Consider the following 18,136-nt stretch of genomic DNA (forward strand, 5'->3'; position numbering starts at 1 on the left):
GGCCCACAGCAGGGAAAGCTCAGTATATGCTTGAAAAGGGGGAGGCACCAAACAGTTCTGGACCCCTAGCTCCCACCCAGCTCTGGCGTAGGGCCTGGGGGAGATGCCAGGATGAATCCCTTCTCTTTTAATGGATTTTTATTTGGAGTACAGTTGCTTTACAAAGTTGTGTGAGTTTCTGTTGTACGGCAAAGTGAATCAGCTGTAGGGCTAGTGCTAAGTCGCTTCAGTCATGTCTGACTCTTTGCGACCCTATGGATTGTAACTCACCAGGTTCCTCTGTCCAAGGGATTCTCCAGGCACGAATACTGGAGTCGGTTGCCATTTCTGCCTGGGATCTCCCTGACCCAGGGATCAAACCCAGGTCTCCTGAATTGCAGGCAGATTCTTTACCGTCTGAGCTACCAGGGAACATACACACATCTCCCTTCTTTTTTAGACTTCCTTCCTATTCAGGTCACCCACCACAATGTATTAAGTAGAGTTCCCTGAGCTGTGCAGTAGATTCTCATTAGTTATCTATTTTATGCATAGTATCAATACTGTGTATGTGTCAATCCCACTCTCCCAATTCCTCCCACCTCCCCCTATATGCCCTTCCTTAAACAGCCCAGCCTAGCATGCAAAGCAGGGGTCAGATGACCTTAACTGCCTATCTGCCTGCTGGGTAGATCAGAGTCACCACCTCTCAAAGCTGTACCCACCCTCAGAACACAGGTTAGAGTGTGGCCATCAATCTGGCCTAAGCAGGTAGAATGCCCCAGGACTAGAGGAGACAGCACCCTTTGGCTTGGTGAGGACATGAATTGCAGAGAATGGCTTTAGCCCCCTTGGGGTTAAGGCGCAGCAAAGCCCTGGCTTTCAGTGGTCTGGGCACCAGCTCGTGGGGCGGGGGGTGGGGACAATGACCCTGGGGCTGGGAGGTGAATTCTCATGCCCACGCTCTGCTCTCCTTGAGAACTCAACTGTTACATCATCGCCTTTGCAAAAGAATCCTGGAGTTTTTGAGCTTGGTGGGGGCTAGTCCAACTCCTACATTTCACAGAGGAGGCAACCAGAGAAGTGACGTGGTAGCCCAGGGGTCCCCAAGCAGAAACCAGAAGCCCTTGAAGAGAAGGGATCTTCTCTGCAGGAGCTGGGAGCCCTTTCAGCGGGCTCGACCCAGTTCTGCAGCCCTGGGCCCCTCTCCCCGCTAATGCAGACACTGCCTCCGTCTGTCCTGGCCGCCCCCCACACTTCCACCCCTGCTCATCTCTCTCTCGGAGGGTTTGTAAGTGGAGCAGAGAGTCACTGAACACCATCCTCCAATTACGATCTAAACTGGAAACCGGAGCCCAGACATACTCAGCCCCACTGGGGCCAATAAAAACCTGTTCCGGGCCACCTCCTGCCCATGCCCACCTCCCACACACAGCGGGGCTGTGGCCTGTGCGAGCTCGGCTCACATGGCCTGCCAGCAGTACCGGCTGGCATGCCGTCATCGGCTGGCTGGAGTGGGCGTGGGGCGGGCTGGCGGTGGTGGCAGTGACCAGGGAACAGCTTGACCTGCCCTTCTGTCTGCAACGATCGTCTGCAGCACAGCGGCCAGAACAACATCACAACAAGGGCACGGGGAGACGGCGGCAGGGACCTCCGCCCCCCGTCTGGCTGGGAACCAGCCTGTCCTCACGCCCAGCTCTGCCCTGGCACCTGGGGCAGCCAGGGCGGGGGTGGGGGCTGGAACAGCACGGCCGTCTGAAGGTGGAGAGGCCCCTGCAGGCTGTTCACGTGGAAGGGAGTCTGAGGGCACCAAGCGACTCTGGGCAAGGCACTGCCCATCCGTGCTCACATCACCTATCTCTCTTAGATCACGCTTGACAGTCCCCCAGGGCACGGCGGCTCCAGCAGCAGCCCTCCTTCCACCTCTGTCCCTCCTGCTCTAGGAACACGCTGCCCAGGGCTTGCCCCAGGTCCCTGGTCCCTCTCTCTCTCATCCTAGGATCTCTCCTGTGACTTCCACTCTTGTTCCCTGGGTGGATGGTTCCCAACCCCTGCCTGGACTCAGGAAACGCCTGTGAAGTCTTATCTGGACAAGGATGCTCACAGACCCACCAGGAGCCCCCTGCCCCTCCCTGGGACACCCCCGCTCTCCTGCACCACCATTTCCAGCACACGCCCTCTGCTCCCTGGCCCCTGAGGGCGCAGCAGCCCGCAGAAGGATTTCTCAGGGTTTCTGTGCCAACAGCGGGGGAGAAAGAGCAGAGAACAAAGGCTTCTGTGTGCTCCTCCCCTCCAGCCTCCTCAGGCGCCTCTTTCTGGGGAAGCTCTTGGGTGTCTTTCCCCTGGTGGGAAAGCCTGTGGGCCCCGTGCCGAGGGTGAAGGTTTGAGCAGAAGCCTGAGTTTCATTGTCCCCTCACCAGCGCCCCAGGACTGCAGCCACCAGCGCCTGTGGAAGGAGGCCTGCCAGGAATGGGTGACCTCCCTCTCCACAGTCTCTCCACGCCTGCCACTGCTGACCCGTCTCTGAGAACCCATGGAGGGCTCTTAGGTGGTGGCTTGATGAGGACATCCGTCGGGGAGGCTCCACTGGGAGCAGGGCCTGTGTTACAGGCATTGGTCTCTCCCCACCACGTCTGGTGTCAGCATGCCCACATTGGCCCCCACTCATCCTAACTTCTCTGAGATCTATTTTCTCGGGGAAGGGAAGGGCGAGGGAAACTGAGTCTCTCCTATGTCCGTGGCATCATACCTTGAGATCATCACCCCATTTTACAGATGAAAAACTGAGGTGCAGAGAGTGACAACTTGCAAACCATCACTAACCAGGGAGGATGGAGACAGGATGCAAACCCTGGCCCGAGAGGCTTGGGGCCTGTTCCCCAGACCCGCTCCCACAGCCAGGACCTCCCACTCGGTTGCTGCCTGGAGGAGGGGGCCCCGTAAGCCAGGAAGGGGTCACCTTCAGGACTGTCTCCCTCGGGTGAACCAAGCCTCCGCCTGTCCCTCCAGGGCCAGCCATGAGTCATGCGGTCAGAGAGGGAGAGCTGGCGGGGAGGAAATCAACAAGCAGAGTTCAGCAGTTAGCATGGCGGGGAGGGATGCAGAAACGGGCTGACCAGGGGCTCTCTGCAACAGGGGCCCCTCACCCAACCTGAAATAAGATCTGGGTGTCTCAGGCGTGAAGGGCGGGGAGCAGCTAAGAGCTGCTCTGAGCAGCGGGGGCACATTTAGGACAAAAGAGAAAATGGGGGCAGCAGTGGCCGCGATGCAGAGATGGGAGAGGAACCGAGCATCCTGGAGACCGGAGGAGAGGCCCATAATTACTCAGGAAGCCCTGGGCTGTAATTAGGCCATCCCGGCACATTAGGGCAGAGCCACACTGACTGCATGTCTGAGACAAGTAGGTGGTCTGCTCGGGGTCTGCACTGGGAGTGGGGAGGGGCTGGGCGGCTGAGCAGATGCACCAAGGCGTCAGCGTACCAGCACTGCCCACCCACGGGTAGAGGGGTGCATTGGCATGGGGGGGGGGGGCACAGCCCATCCCCCAGTCCAAAACAGGTGGACGGAGACAGAAACAGAAGTGGGGGGGTGTCTCAGGAGATTGGCCTGGTGCCATGGAAAGCACAGTTCTCATACTAACAAATTGGGTGACTGGGTTCATCATTTGGTCCTCAGTGGACTGAATTCTGTCTGCAGGCTCCCCTTTGTTCAATGAGACTATTAGCCTGGCTCGGGGACACTCAATCCTGGTTCTTGTTACCTGAGGAGCATTGAAAAAATGCCAGTGGATTTCCACGTCAGCTTATGATGGATTAATTTGTACCAACTAGACCTCCCACTGAGAACAATTAAAACCATTAGGCACCGTGCCAAGCCATCCTTCGGAAAGTTTTGGAGAGAGATCAAACGCCAGACTCCCCAGGAAAGGGGAGCTTGTTGAGGGAAGCCTGACTTTCTTTTCCTCTCAAGCCATTTGTTGACTAGTAAGTGGTTTGGGCAGAGAGGCTGAGAAGGGTTTCTAGCAGTTTCCCTGGGGCTGGGGCTCAGGGCTGCCAAGGCCCAGGGCTGGGATTCAGGAGGAAAGGAAACTGTGTGGGCATCTGTGGTAAGGACCAAGGGATGGAAACACTGAGCGGTGAATTAGGCTTCATCTCTTCAGTACTCTGGGGCAGGGGAGACGAAAACTAGAGGCCAAGGCCCATAGGTGGGAAGCCTCGAGGATGGTGCCCGGGAAGTAAGAATGTGCCAGAAATAGGCCAGGCGTTACGGTAAGCTCCCGTGCAGGCACCAGCAGAGGATGGCATCGTTCTCCTTTTCACTGACTGCCCTTGTTGCTCGATAACAAGTAAACCTGTTAATCCTCCAAGCAGGCATTTCCCTCCCTACCCAGGGGGCCCAGTGGTAAAGAATCTGCCTGCCAATGAAGAGACAAGGGTTTGATTCCCAGTTTGGGAAGATCCTCTGGAGGAGGAAATGGAGGAAATGTAGAAGGAGAGGAAACATTCTATGAGAGGCACAGACATAAGGAGGTAACAAAGGCTTTCTGGTTGGCAAATGGAGATTCAGACTTCATCACAGAGCTGGAAGAGATCTCAGAGAACAACTGGTCTTATCCACTGATTTACATACGAAACAAAAGAAAACAAAACACTCCCCAAAACCAGAGGCCCGGAAAGATTAAGTGATTCTCCCTAAAGACCCAGAGCAAATTAGAATCCAGGCTCCTTTCCTGCACAGTTTATGAGCCCCAGCCCTTCAGTCAGCACTTGGCCATGAATGTCCCTCTTCCTTCATTCTAGATAGCATTCTAGATAGCAGCTTGGATCCAGACAGAGGGAGACCTCATTGCCAGCCCAGCGTGAGAGCCTGTCAGCCCCTGTCTGTACTTCCTGTAGGAAGTGATGCACATTTTGTCCCTGAAATCTTCTTTCAGATGTGAGAGGCTTTATATGTGGTGATTTAACAACCAAGAAGAATGTTGGCCAAAAGATAGCATTTAAACAAATATACAGAGGTTGAACTGAGAGTCAAACGCGGCTCAAAGTGATGTCCACCTTGGTCTCCAGTTAAGATGAAGTCCTTTGATGAGAATCCTGCCATCATTAGGACAGGCGCAAATATAAATTTTCATGACTATTGTTGGGTTATACTTGGAATGAGGGTCTCAAATGGTTCACTTCTGACACTTTCGGTACCATTTCCTTCTTTTCCAGTCTGTCCCACACATGACGCGTAAGCAGGACCTCAGTGGAAATGCATTTTTTGGTATCCGTGAGCTCACACTCTCAGTGTCTCCTGGCTGATCACCAGACATTTGCACCTCAGAGCCATGGCAAGGGGTCAGGATCTTAATCACAGTGTGACCTTGAACTATCCCTTCACTTTTCCTAGTCTCAGGTCACCGTTCTGTAAAATAAAGACACGACACCTGCAACACGTCTTGTCCACAAAGGTTGTGAAGCTAGTGGGGAAGGGTGGAGGGGAGGGCTAGTTAGGGAGTTTGGGATGGACATGTACACACTGCTATATTTAAAATGAATAACCGACAAAGACCTACTGTATAACAGGGGACACTGCTCAACATCCTGTAATAACCTTAACTGGAAAATAATTTAAAAAGGAATATATACAAGTATGTGTATGACTGAGTCACTGTGCTGTAAATCTGAAACTAACACAACATTGTCAACTCTACTCCAATTTAAAATAAAAGTCCAAAAAAAAAAAGATTGTGAGGCCAAACGAATAGGCTTTGTCATGAGCCAAGCTTTACATTTCAGTTGTTCTCAGATTGAATGCAACCTAAGAAAACAAGATTACTAGAGGATGAATCATGAGAACTATCTGCTAACGCCTTCACTGGAACACTGCATCCTAGAGGTCACACAGATACATATTTTAAATGAAACACTGTGAGACTGTCTCAGTTACTAAGGAAATACTCAGTACCTGGCTTCGTTGCAAAAATATGACACCAGGCAAACAAGATCTTACCTCGCCCCCAGCCCCTGCAACACCACTAATCTAGAGTAAAGAAAATATTAGCAAAAATGCTCACTGGTATAAAATTGAAGGCAACACAGATTTGAAACTAAATGGTTCAAGAGAACCAGAGATCAGAGAGCTTGACTCCAGTCCGAGCTCCATGGAGACAACAGTGCTGTCTGGGATAGTGGGTACTTCCCTCCTGTCTCCTGAGCTCCCTGAATGATCCCTGCCTCCTTGCCAAATGTTGCCAGGCTTCCCAGGTGGCTCAGCAGTGAAGATTCCACCTGCCAATGAAGGAGACGCAGGTTCGATCCCTGGTCGGGGAAGATCCCCTTGAGAAGGAAATGGCAACCCACTCCAGTATTCTTGCCTGGAGAGGAGCCTGGCGGGCTACAATCCACGGAGTTACAAAGAGTCAGACACGACTTATCGACTGAACAACAACAAAGGAGATAGGCATGGGTGCCAAGGTGATGAGGGATGCACTTGTGATAGTTCATCTTAGGTGGCAAGCTACCTGGACCATGGGATACCCAGATATTCAGCCAAACATTATTCTGGGTGTGTGCACAGGGTGTTTGTGGATGAAATTAGCATTTAAATCAGTACCAAGTAAAGTGGATTGTCCTCCCCAATGTGGGTGGGCCTCACTGAATCAGTTAAAGCCTGAATAGAACCAAAGGCTGACCCTCCCCTGAGTAACAGAGCATTTCCTGCCCGACAAACCTCCAGTGGACACACTCTCTCTCCCTGGTTCTATAACAGCTTTCCGCCTTTGAACCTGAACTAGGACATCAGCTGTGCAGATTTTGGGTTTGCCGGTTCCCACAATCTCATGAGCCAATTCCTTTTAGTCTCTCTCTCTCTTTCATATTTCTCTGCAGAACTCTGCCTAAATGCAAGGGTGAGATGGGAGGAGCAGAGGGCATCAGAGTGACAGGCCTCTGAGGGGGCAGATAGTGGAGAGCACCAGTGAGGGGGAGGGAAGGGGAAAACAAGAGAAGACAGAGTTTCCAAAGGATGAGCTCTGCCTATACCTCTCTGTGGAGTCACACATAGATCCACGTGTAAAAATCCAAATCTGTATGTCAGGCAGGTGAGGAGCCTTGTGTGTGTGCTCAATCGCTCAATTGCGTCTGACTCTTTGGGACCCCATGGACTGTAACCCACCAGGCTCCTCTGTCCGAGGGATTATCCAGGCAAGAATACTGGAGCAGGTTGCCATTTCCTTCTCCAGGGGATCTTCCCAGACCAGGGATGTAACCCACGTCTCCTGCATTGGCAGGAGGATTCTTCACCACTGCCATACAGTCTTCCCAAAGGATGTGAAAGCTGCCAGTCTCCCCAGGCATTTGCTGCAGGGCTGTATCAGCCCACCAGGATACCGGGCCCCAAACTAGGTCCTTCTGTGTTCCCCTCTGGGAGCTCCCCGGCAGCCCCGCCCACCCGCCTCTCACCTCGTAGGATGGTGACGTTCCGCAGGATCTCCCCGTGCCGTGTGTCCACGGCCCTCATCTCCTCCACGATCATGGACAGGTTGCGGACGTTGAGGTCCAGGCGGGCGCTGAGCAGGCCGAAGCGCTCCCGGAGCAGGTCGGTGGTGGCCAGCATGAGGGAGACGGTCTTGTTCAGGTAGTAGAGCTCCTCGGCCTGGGTGTGGAAGCCCAGGGTGCAGGAGAGCCGGACGTCGTCCAGGTACTTGAGCATGCTATACACGTGGCTGTCGGTGGCGTTGATGTTGGTGAAGATGGTGCCGATCTCGATCTCGTGCGAGGCCATGCGTCCCTCCAGCGTCTCGAACCTCTCCACCGTGCGGTTCTGGGCGTAGCGCGTGTGGTACTGCAGGTCGTGCATGTTCTCCTCGTGGTCATCCAGGAAGGACGAGATGTTATCCAGCTGCAGCTGCAAGCCCATGACCTGCAGCACCAGATCATGCAGGCTCTCGGAATTCTGGCTGATGCGCTGGGACGAGGCCCCCAGGGTGGCCTGGAGGCTCCTCACCGCGTCTCCGGTCTTGGCCGAGGTGGTGCGCAGGCTGCCGAAGAGCCGCGTGTAGTTCTGCCAGTCGGTGACCATCTTCTGGAGGGTCAGGGTCTCCTCGTCCGTCTTCCGCCGGATCCCATGGATCCACTCGGAGGTCTGCCCCACGGTGAAGTTGATCTGGTGTACCGCCGCCTTGACGTCGTAGCACTCCTGGGTGAGATCCTTCAGAGACAGGTCCAGGCCAGCAGTGGTGGCCTGCCAGCCTCTCACCTGGGCCAAGAAGAGCCCCAGAGACTGGTTGATCTGGTGGACGGAGAAGGAACAACTGCCCATCTCCTGGGAGATTTGACCGCTGCTGGTGGAGAGCAGGTCGTGGGTCTGGGAGGTCTGGTGTAGCTGGGCCTCCTGAGCTAGAAGCATCTTCTGAATTCCCTCCAGCTCCGCCTGCAGTTTTCTGATCTCTTGCCCCAGCAGCCCAGCCTCGTGGCAGAAAGAGCAGTTGTTCGGGGCTTTCAGATCTTCAGGAGAAAGGGGCAACATTTTGAGTTGCTGAAGGCTCACAAGGCAAAGGTTGCTTCTTTCAATTTAATATTTCAGAGCATCATGAATTGGCATGTGGCTGTCCTGTCCCTCTTTCTTCCCTAAGACCTGCTATGACATCCTTTTTGGAAAAACCTTGCTAGCCTCTGTGCCATCTTATTTCTACCCCAAGTCTTTGTTCTGACGGGACATCTAGGCTTTAGGACACTTTCTCCATCTCCTCACCAAAGTCTCAAGAAAATATATCTTTGTAACTTTTCTAAGGTTGCCAAGAACCTCCCGTTTTATTTTTAAAACTTCTCCCCATATTTTAATATTTGGTTAAAAAAATTTCTTTTTTAGTATGTGTTTTTATTTGAACCTCTCATAAGCTAGTGGAGAAAAGGGTGCAGGAACGTTTTTCCCCTGAGACTTCTGAGAAATGAAGCTCAGAGAAGTGATTTGCCAAATATGACTCAGCTAATTAGTTGTAGAATAAAACTTTCTCTTTTCACCTAGCAGCCTCCCTCTAAACCCTTCCATTATGGCTCTTTCTGTCTCATTCTCAGAACAACATTGTCTTGTGAAAGCAAGAGATAAACAGACTGTAAACCGTGCAAACTTTAAGGCAGTGATGAGGAAAGGGCCGACTTGGCAAGAGTGTTTGAAGTCGTAAAAATATTGGGCTGGCCAAAAAGTTCATTCGTGTCAACGAACTTTTTGGCCACCCCAATAACTTCGGATACACGAGGGTAAGTGGCCTGTCTTCAGCTTTCTTCTCTACCCAGAAGCTCTGGGCAGATCTGTGCCACATACAGAACTCTCAGCCCCACTCCTGGGCATATCCCAGGGTAGCAGCCCTCGTTGGGTGGGTTCTCCATTTGGACAGGGAGGCAGGGACCATGACTGTCCTTCCCTTGTGCCTAGAAGTTTGGTGAAGGCTGCCCTTTCCAGGGCACCATGGCCTGGGGGATCCCTGGTCCCACTCCAAGTAATACTGGCCTTCATTCCTGCTCATTAGCACACCTGAACCCTGGACACTTACCCAGCCCTTGGAGATTTTTCTGCATAGACATGAGTTTCTTGTCATACATGGCCTGGGCCAGGGAGAGGTCTTCTGAGAGAGAGTCCACTTTCCTGAAGACTTCAGGGGAAACAGAGATGAGAAAAGGGGCTTAGCTCAGAGAAGCAGCAGTCGTTTGTTGACAAGGCATTTTTATCCGCCCCTCGTTAGCCAAAACCATCCACTCTTCTTCTACGGGGCTTCCCAATGGTTGTAAGGGAAGATGTTTCAATGGCCAGAGTCTATCACACTTCTCTCAGAAACGTATCTGTGTATCTATATATCTATATCCAGAAGTCCCCTCCATAAGAACCTTCAGGTTTCAAACTGTCAAAGATGCGAACGTGCGTTTGCATGTCCAATCACGTAAGCTAGTTCACGTGTCTGGCGTACAGTCACACACGTGCATCCTCTACCAGTGGGTGTGCTTTTGTGTAACTTACTGAAGAGTGCTGTATAGAGTACAGTAGTATAATATCTTTATTTCAAACCCAGGATGTCTGGAAGCAAGAGGGTAGATAGAATTGAATCCAGCAAGGAGCAAGAGAGCCTGTGCCGTCAGCGTCAGGCGTGAGTGAAATCACAGCTTGCCTTCTGTCTCCTCTTGTTAATGACCCTCCATCTCTACCATCTCTCACCTCCTCTCCCTCCTCCAGACACTAACTCTTTTTGCCCGTTCACTTGATGCCAGCCCTTGTATGCCAGCTTTTGTACTGGGCGACTGTACTTTTCAAGTGACTGTAGTGTAAGGTTAAAAATGTTGTATTTATTTTTTGTTTTTACTTGTTTTTTATGTATTATTTTTGTGAAAAGTATGATAAACCTATGACAATACTATACTATATAGCCGATTGTGTTAGTTGGGTACTTAGGCCAACTTTGTTAGACTTATGAACAAACCAGACTTATGAACGTGCTCTTGAAATGAAACTCATTTGTATGTAGGGGACTTAGTGTATATCTATAGACATAGATATATATAGTCTCTTTACATATCTCCCTTAAGTGTATATGTACATATGGAGGTATATATGTATGCATTAGAATATATAATACATAAATCATGCATATACATATATAATTTCCATCCACTCAGATTTTAGAACTATAACCTGACCGTAGGCTAGAATAGGGACAAATAAGAAAGAAATATAAAAAGAAGATAAAAATTATTCCTAATCCTACCACCGAGATACGGCTACCATCAACATTGTTGTGTATCTCTTAAACCTTATTATCTCAGTCATTTTATAGCTACATTGCTGTTGTTTATTCGCTAAGTTGTTTCTGACTCTTTGCAACCCCATGGACTGCAGCATGCCAGGCTCCTCTGTCCATGGGATTTCCCAGGCAAGAATGGGAGTGGGTTGCTGTTTCCTTCCCTAGGGAATCTTCCTGACCTAGGGATCGAGCATGTGTCTCCTGTGTTGGCAGGCTGGTCTTCTACCACTGAGACACCAGGCAAGCCCCTATAGCTACACAGATACATGGCTTTTTAGAAGACAACAGTACAAAATTGGGATGTTCTGCACATCTCTATTTTTTTTTTTTTGCTTTATGGGTATCAGGTCATGGACATTTTCTTATTGAGCCTTAAGTCACTTTAAAATCATTAATGTCTGTTTCATACTCTATATAAACAATTCAGCAATTATATAAAAATTCCCTACTGTTGGGAACACTGCAATGGCAGAGTTTGGTTTCGACCAAGTCAATACATGGTCTGAATTTACTTCCTAACCCCTGACAAAGAAAGGTTGCCAACTGTACTCTAGATTATAAACCCAATGAACAAGGCCAGCACCATCCTAAGGAGTGGGGACAACCAGGCTGGAGGTGAAAATAAAAAGGAAAATCTAAAGTTCTCCTTTGATCTCCCAGACACACTGCCTCCCAGACACACCCCAGTTCTTATAATCCTCAGCCCATTCACCCTGGATCTTGGAGGAAATTATTTCACCTCCCATTCTGCCCTCTCGTATGTGGAATGGAGCCAGCCTCCCATTTCGGGGCCTTGTTCAGAGGACTCATGACCATCATGTATGGGAGAGTGCCTGGCATCCGGTGGGCATCCATGGGCACTCAGTAACCGTCCGTCCTTTCTGAAGGGCTCTGGTGCCTATACAGGCTCTTCTCTATGTGCTATTGGAGTTGTCTTCGTGGTCTCATGGTTGCTGGGAGCCGAGGCTCTCTGAGGGCTCACCAGGAACTGCTAAGGGTTCAGTGGCCAGGTTGCTGCTTCTAAATGGCAGGGCTATAGCTCCTCACCCTTCTCTGACCAGGGATCTCAGCCACTTTCTGGGTGTCCAGACTCTGTGAAGTGATTTAGCAGAGAGAGAGAGGTAGAGTTGAGTGGGGGTGAGGGGCTTGGGAAGTTCTTTTCTTTAAAAGAAATTTATTTTTTAAATATTTATTTATTTATTTGGCTGTGCTGAGTCTTTGTTGCACCGTGCAAGATCTTTAGTTGTGGCTCTCTAACTCTTAGCTAAAATGATGTGGGATCTATTTCCCTGATCAGGGTTTGAACCCAGGCCCCCTGCATTGGGACTGCAAAGTCTTAGCTAGTGGACCACTAGGTAAATCCCATAAGCATGTTAATATGTTATTTATTATTTATCAATAACATCTTACTATACAATTAATAAGTTACTATTAATAAGTTATAATTAATAATATAACAAGCTAATAATTAAAATAATAGTTAATATATAATATTAAGTTAACAATTATGTTATAATTAATAAATAATAAGATATTAATATCTTATCATGCAGTTATAATAATTTAATATAAACTAACAGGGAGAGTGAACTTTTAAATTGTTAATAACTATTATAATTATTTTAATAACTATTATCACTATATAACTATTACAATAGTTATTATAACATTTTAATGATTAATTAGTGGTTCCCAACATTCCCACTTCATTGGGACCGCCTGGGAGCTTTCCTCTATGATTAAAGCCTGGGTCTTACCCAGAGACTATGATTTCATTCACATGGCGCGGAGGGCTCCAGCACATGCATTTTTAAATGCTCTCAAAAGAATTCTAACCTGCAGACAAGACTGAGAACCAGTCCTTCTGAGGGTGAAATGCGATGGACTCATCTCAGTGTTCTCAATACCCGACACGTAGGAGGCGCTGGCTTCTGCTGAATTTCATTAACACCTTCAGGGTTATTGGAAGATGATTCCAATTCCAAGGATTTGTTTGTTCAAATCATTAACGTGCTGGCCTCTCGCCTTCAAGCTGGGAAAGCCAGTTACTGAATATCTCTAAGACGGGTCAGGACGAAGCACCCCACCCCAGGGGTCATACAAGTGCAGGGTCGGCACCCACAGGGACCATCCTCCGTGTCTCCCTTGCCTCACCCGAGGCCCAGCCCCGCTGTCTCGTGTCTGGTCCACTGGAGCAAGCAAACCTACTGGCTTCCCTTTGTACAGAAGAGTTTTAAAGAATGAAGCTAGGAATGGAATGGGATTGCAGTAAGAAGCTTTCAAATTTGTTTTTACTTTTAAACATAAATGGTTAACATCCAGAAGGCAGTTGTTGTTGTTTACTTGCTAAGTCGTGTCTGACCCTTTGCGACCTCACGGACTGCAGCCTGCCAGGCTTCTGGGTCTATGGGATTTCCCAGGCAAGAATACTGAAGTAGGTTGCCATTTCCTCCTCCTCCAGGGGATCTTCCTGACCCAGGGATCGAACTGTCAACTCCTGCATTGGCAGGTGGGTTCTTTACCGCTGAGCTACCAGGGAAGCCCACAGAAGGCAGAGGTTACTTGAATCTGGCAGCATGCAGACTGTCACACAAACTGTTGAGCGTATGAGAACCACCAAGCTTCAGATCCCCGGGCCCCACTGGCAGGACTCTGATTCACTAGGTCTGGGTGAGACCTAGGAATTTGTGTTTTAACAGATTCTGCGGGTGACCTTGATGCAGATAAGCATCCAACCTCACTTTGAGAAACATAAGGACCACGGAAAGGGCTTAGAAATCATCTGATCCGGTGACCTTAAGTCTGGAAGTAAACCAGAATCATCTGAAGAGCTTAGATACTGAATCAATTCCATTATCCAGGGTGGGGCCCGGGTATCATATTTTTTACAGCTCCCAGACGATTCTAAGATGGAGCTGAAACTCAGAACTGCTGTCTAGTCCTATCCTGTCATTTGTGCGTGTGCGTGCTCAGTTGCTTAGCTGTATCTGACTCTTTGTGACCTCATGGACTATAGTTCATCAGGCTCCTCTGTCCCTGGGATTTCCCAGGCAAGAATACTGGAGTGGGTTGCCATTCCCTTCTCCAGGGGATCTTCCTAACCCAGGGATCGAAACTACATCTCCTGCATTAGCAGGAGAATGCTTAAACAAATGAGCCACTTGGGAAGCCCATCTTGTCATCTACCAGTAGGAAAACAGAGGTCCTGAGAGGGGCCAAAGCCACACAGCTCATTATTGGCCAGAAATTAGGAGCCAGTCTTCCCATCTTGGAGCAGGCATTCAGAGCCCCTAGCCAGGAAGATGCTGTGGTGGGTCGTGAGCTGCAGAGATCTGTGCTTGTCTTTGGGGTTCTGGTGCCCAACAGACCTCTGATGAGAAATTCCCCAACAGCCCAGGGTAGAGCACCCTGGACTAGCCAATCCTGCTGGCAGCCTGCACTCACCCAGAGAGGCCAGCACGGCCACGGCCACCAGGAGCAGGGCTAGGAAGAGGTAAAGGATCCTCACGGACGTGTGCAAAGACAGGTTCTTCTGGCAGCGGCTGCAGCGGGGTCCCGGTCGGCCTGTGGGGGGTGTGGAGGGATGGCGTCAAAAAAAGCCCACTGGTGGAGGCTGCGACTAAAAGGGTCAGTTCTCCTGTTCTGGCCTGTCTCGGCACATTTTGAACCATCCTCAGAAAGGGGGCTGTCGCTGGTCTCCATCTCCACCCACATCACTGCCTTTTCTGGAGGTCCTGGAGCTTTCAGGAATGGGCATGCGTGCTAAGTCGCTTCAGTTGTGTCTGACTCTGAGTGACCCCAAGGACTGTAGCCCACCAGGCTCCTCTGTCCATCAGACTCTCCAGGCAAGATTACTAGAGTGGGTTGCTCTGCCTTCCCACGGGATCTTCCCGACCTAGGGATTAAACCTGCGTTTCTTAATGTCTCCTGCATTGGTAGGTGGGTTCTTTACCACTAGCACCACCTGGGAAGCCCACAGCTTTTAGGAATAGGTGAGACCAGAGTCAGGGCCTTGGAAGAACACTGGTATCATGTTATCCTTTGTCTCCATGGCGTCGTCATTCAGCCCACATGGTAGGGAGTCGCCCCTGTCTAAGGCAAGGCAGGATCACCTTAGTCGTGATCTGTACTATGGGGCAGCCAGCCTTGCCTCACCAGTGGGTGACCACCTCCTCCCAGTTTGCCTAGGATGTTCCTGGATTTTAGCACTGAAAGTCTTTTGTTAAGGGAACTCCTCGGAATCGGGCAAACCAGGATGCCTCGCCAAGACTGTCTCAGTTTTAAAAACTCTTAAGTCACACCTCCTGGGAAAACCCTCAGTCCCAGGCCAACCAGAAGGTCGGTCACTAGTCCCCGAACTGTGGAGGTCACTTGAGTTCTCCTGGAATCCAAACGGATGGTTCCACTGTGTCAGCTGGTCCCTCGTACAGAAGCAGGAGGGAAGCCAGTGTTCCTGGAGACCCTGGGAGGTGGTCACTGCCCAGCGAGAAAGCTGTGATGTTCCCGGTGGTGCAATTTCTAAGACGGATCCAACTTCAGCTGTGCATTATGAGTAACAAGAATGTTTAAAAACCCTGATGCCCATCCACACTCCAGACCAAGAGATCAGAATTTCTGAGGGTCGGTCTCAGACATCCTGGGTGATGACAATGGACAGCCAAGGCTGATAATCTAGACTGAAACCCGCCAAGAAGCCCTACGCCAAATAACAGTTCACAGGGCCTTGGTTTCTCATGCCAAGCTGGGTCCCGTGGACTTGAGAAGGACTGGCCACTTGAGTGGCATGATGAAGGGGACAGTTCTGGGCCAACTGGAAGGTGGGCCCTGGGGGAGATGGCAGAGGTCCCCGGTAGGTCTCAGGAGTAGCCCTGGAGACAGATGTCACATGTGACAAACTTTGACTTCGTCTGTACCGCATAACCCAGGCCTGTGCAACTCCGCCTTTTAAGCCTCCAGGGAGCGGTGGGGAATGAACAGCCCGGAAGCCATGTGGACAGGCAAGTCTCTCCCCAGCCTGGGGCTGAGGGCAGGGGCGGGGTGCTTCTCAGCCCAGAGAGGGGATCAGAGGGGTGCTCCGGAGCCCTTACCCTCCTGTGTGCACGGGAAGGACGGCATGTCCTCGTCGTCAGCAGCCAGCTCCTCTTCTGTGACACACAGCGCATCTCCGTCACCAGCGGCTGACCTCACTGTGACGAAGCCAGCACCGTCAGACCCCAGGCAGGGGTGTTCCGCACCCACCCCTCTCCAGATACCCCGCTCATTTATAGTCTCCCTCCCCTGTGCTCACCCTCACCTCCGGGTCCAAGTCAGCCCACCTGAGCTCCAGGCGACCTGATGGTAATCAGAGCAAAGGGGGATGGAGGGCAGGATCGAATGGCTAAGGGACCAGGACATCCCAACATCTGGGAGAGGAGAGTTTACGATCTCTGGCAGACTTATAAAAATGTACAGGCCAGCCTAGCTGCCCACTCTATCTATACCTTGCTCAGATCCCTGGCATGAAATAAGAAGAAATGTTGTTGTTTAGTCGCTAAGTCGTGTCTGAATCTTTGCGACCCCATGGACTGCAGTCCCCCAGGCTCCTCTGTCCATGGGATTTCCCAGGCAAGAATACTGGGGTGGTTTGCCATTTCCTTCTCCAGGGGATCTTCCCAACGCAGGGATGGAATCCACGTCTCCTGCATTGCAGGTGGATTCTTTACCACTGAGCCACCAGGGAAGCCCAAGAAGAAATACAGCTTGCTTGATGTGACTCAGCACATATCCACCCCTGGCACGTGGTACCCAAAGCAGGATTCTGCTTCTGCAGGGACAAGGATGAATCTAGCTCCAGTACAGCCCCCATCAAGACTCTGCGTCCAGCCCAGGTGGGGTGGGGTGGGAGAGGCACTGCAGAGAGGAGGAGGGGGCGATGTGAGGATACAGGATGGGCACAGCCTCTGCCTCACACGCTGCCTCATGCAGGAACTGCCGAGGGTGGACGGGACTGAGGCAGGAACAGGTCTCATGTCGGAAGGCTGATCTAGTGCTTGTTCCCTGGGAACTCATGCTCCCTAAATAAAACCCAAGTGATGCATTCCTCCATTCAGAAGATTATTCCCCTTCCCCTAGACACTACATACCCCTTCCTCCTTACGAGATCTGGTCTTTTTATGAATGACCAGAAGAAAGATGCCCAAAATAGGGAGGATAAACACAAACATCCCAGTGAATGTTTGAGAAATGAGGTGGTCTGCACAGAGCTGACCAGGGCTTTTGTGCTGGAATGTGGGGGTGCAAGCTGATGATGACAACTAAACTGCTTGGGAGATATCTGGTGGGGGCATTTTATAAACCATGCCTGAACATCCAGAGGCAATAGAAGAAAAGATGAATACCTGTGACTACATTAAAGTAAAACAGTAAAACAACACTTCTGCATGGCCAAAAAAGCAAATGTCAAACAGGGAGAAAATATTCGCAACATACATCACAGATGAAGAATTAATATACCAAATTTATAATAAGTTTTTAAAAATAAAGGAAATAAAGGAGACAAAATCCTATAGAAAAAGGAACAAAAGACCAGAACAATTATGAAAAGAGACATAAAAGTGGTACCCAAGTGAATAAAAAGGTGTTTAACTTTACTTATAAGATAAAAGCAGTTTAAAACTATACTGTGATAAGATTTCTCACCCATCAGATTGACAAAAACGCAGAGGCTTGACAGTACACTCTGTTGGCCTAGGTGGTGGAGAGTTGGGGTCTGAAAGCAAAAATGGCCCAAGGCTTGTAGAGGGGTTTAATATATGCATTTGCCCTTTGACCCAGCAATCACACTTTTATGAATTTGTCTAGGATAAATATCTTCGACTCTGAACATATATGTGGCAAGGTTATTCATTACAGGATTATTTGTGATGTCAAAGCCTGGGAACTATCTAAGCATGCAGCTACAGGAGATTTACTAACATCCAATGGTATACATACCCACAGTGGGGCTCAGCGAAGCTAAACAGATGAATAAGGGCAGCTCTATTAGCTGATGTGGAGTCACCGCCAGGAGGTATTACAAGAAAACAGCAAAGTGCGAAGTAGCACATATGGTGTGCCACCTTTCTTATAAGAAAGAAGGGACAATAAGGCGTCCATATATACGCTTACCACTAAAAGAAGCAACGCAGGAAGAGTCAATGAAAAAACAACAAAGCTGTTTTCTACAAGGGATGGAGTGGGGGGAAAGACTACAGAAAAGATTCACCGTCCTCTCACTCTAATTTTGTGTATAGTTTGGATTTCTAAAAGTATGCTAAGTTTTTACAGCATGTATATTATTTGTGGTGAAACAGACCACCTGCCCAGGTGGGATGCATGAGTCAAGTGCTCGGGCCTGGTGCACTG

General features: G+C 50.1%; 1 protein-coding gene across 2 annotated transcripts in view; it reads right to left on the bottom strand.

Moving 5' to 3' along the window:
- SCARA3 (scavenger receptor class A member 3) overlaps window positions 1-18,136 on the bottom strand; it is a 34,876-nt gene that overhangs the window by 2,801 nt on the left and 13,939 nt on the right. The window contains exons 2-5 of one of the 2 annotated variants that reach the window (XM_065908130.1): window positions 15,841-15,939; window positions 14,198-14,317; window positions 9,515-9,613; window positions 7,425-8,468 (exon numbers count right to left, since the gene is read on the bottom strand). In XM_065908130.1, the coding sequence (XP_065764202.1) occupies window positions 7,425-8,468; window positions 9,515-9,613; window positions 14,198-14,317; window positions 15,841-15,939 (1,362 nt within the window). The remainder of the gene's footprint in view (window positions 1-7,424; window positions 8,469-9,514; window positions 9,614-14,197; window positions 14,318-15,840; window positions 15,940-18,136) is intronic. The other variant, XM_065908131.1, reaches the window with a different exon arrangement.

The sequence above is a fragment of the Muntiacus reevesi genome, chromosome 17, assembly GCF_963930625.1.
Source record: "Muntiacus reevesi chromosome 17, mMunRee1.1, whole genome shotgun sequence".
Classification (NCBI taxonomy): domain Eukaryota; kingdom Metazoa; phylum Chordata; class Mammalia; order Artiodactyla; family Cervidae; genus Muntiacus; species Muntiacus reevesi.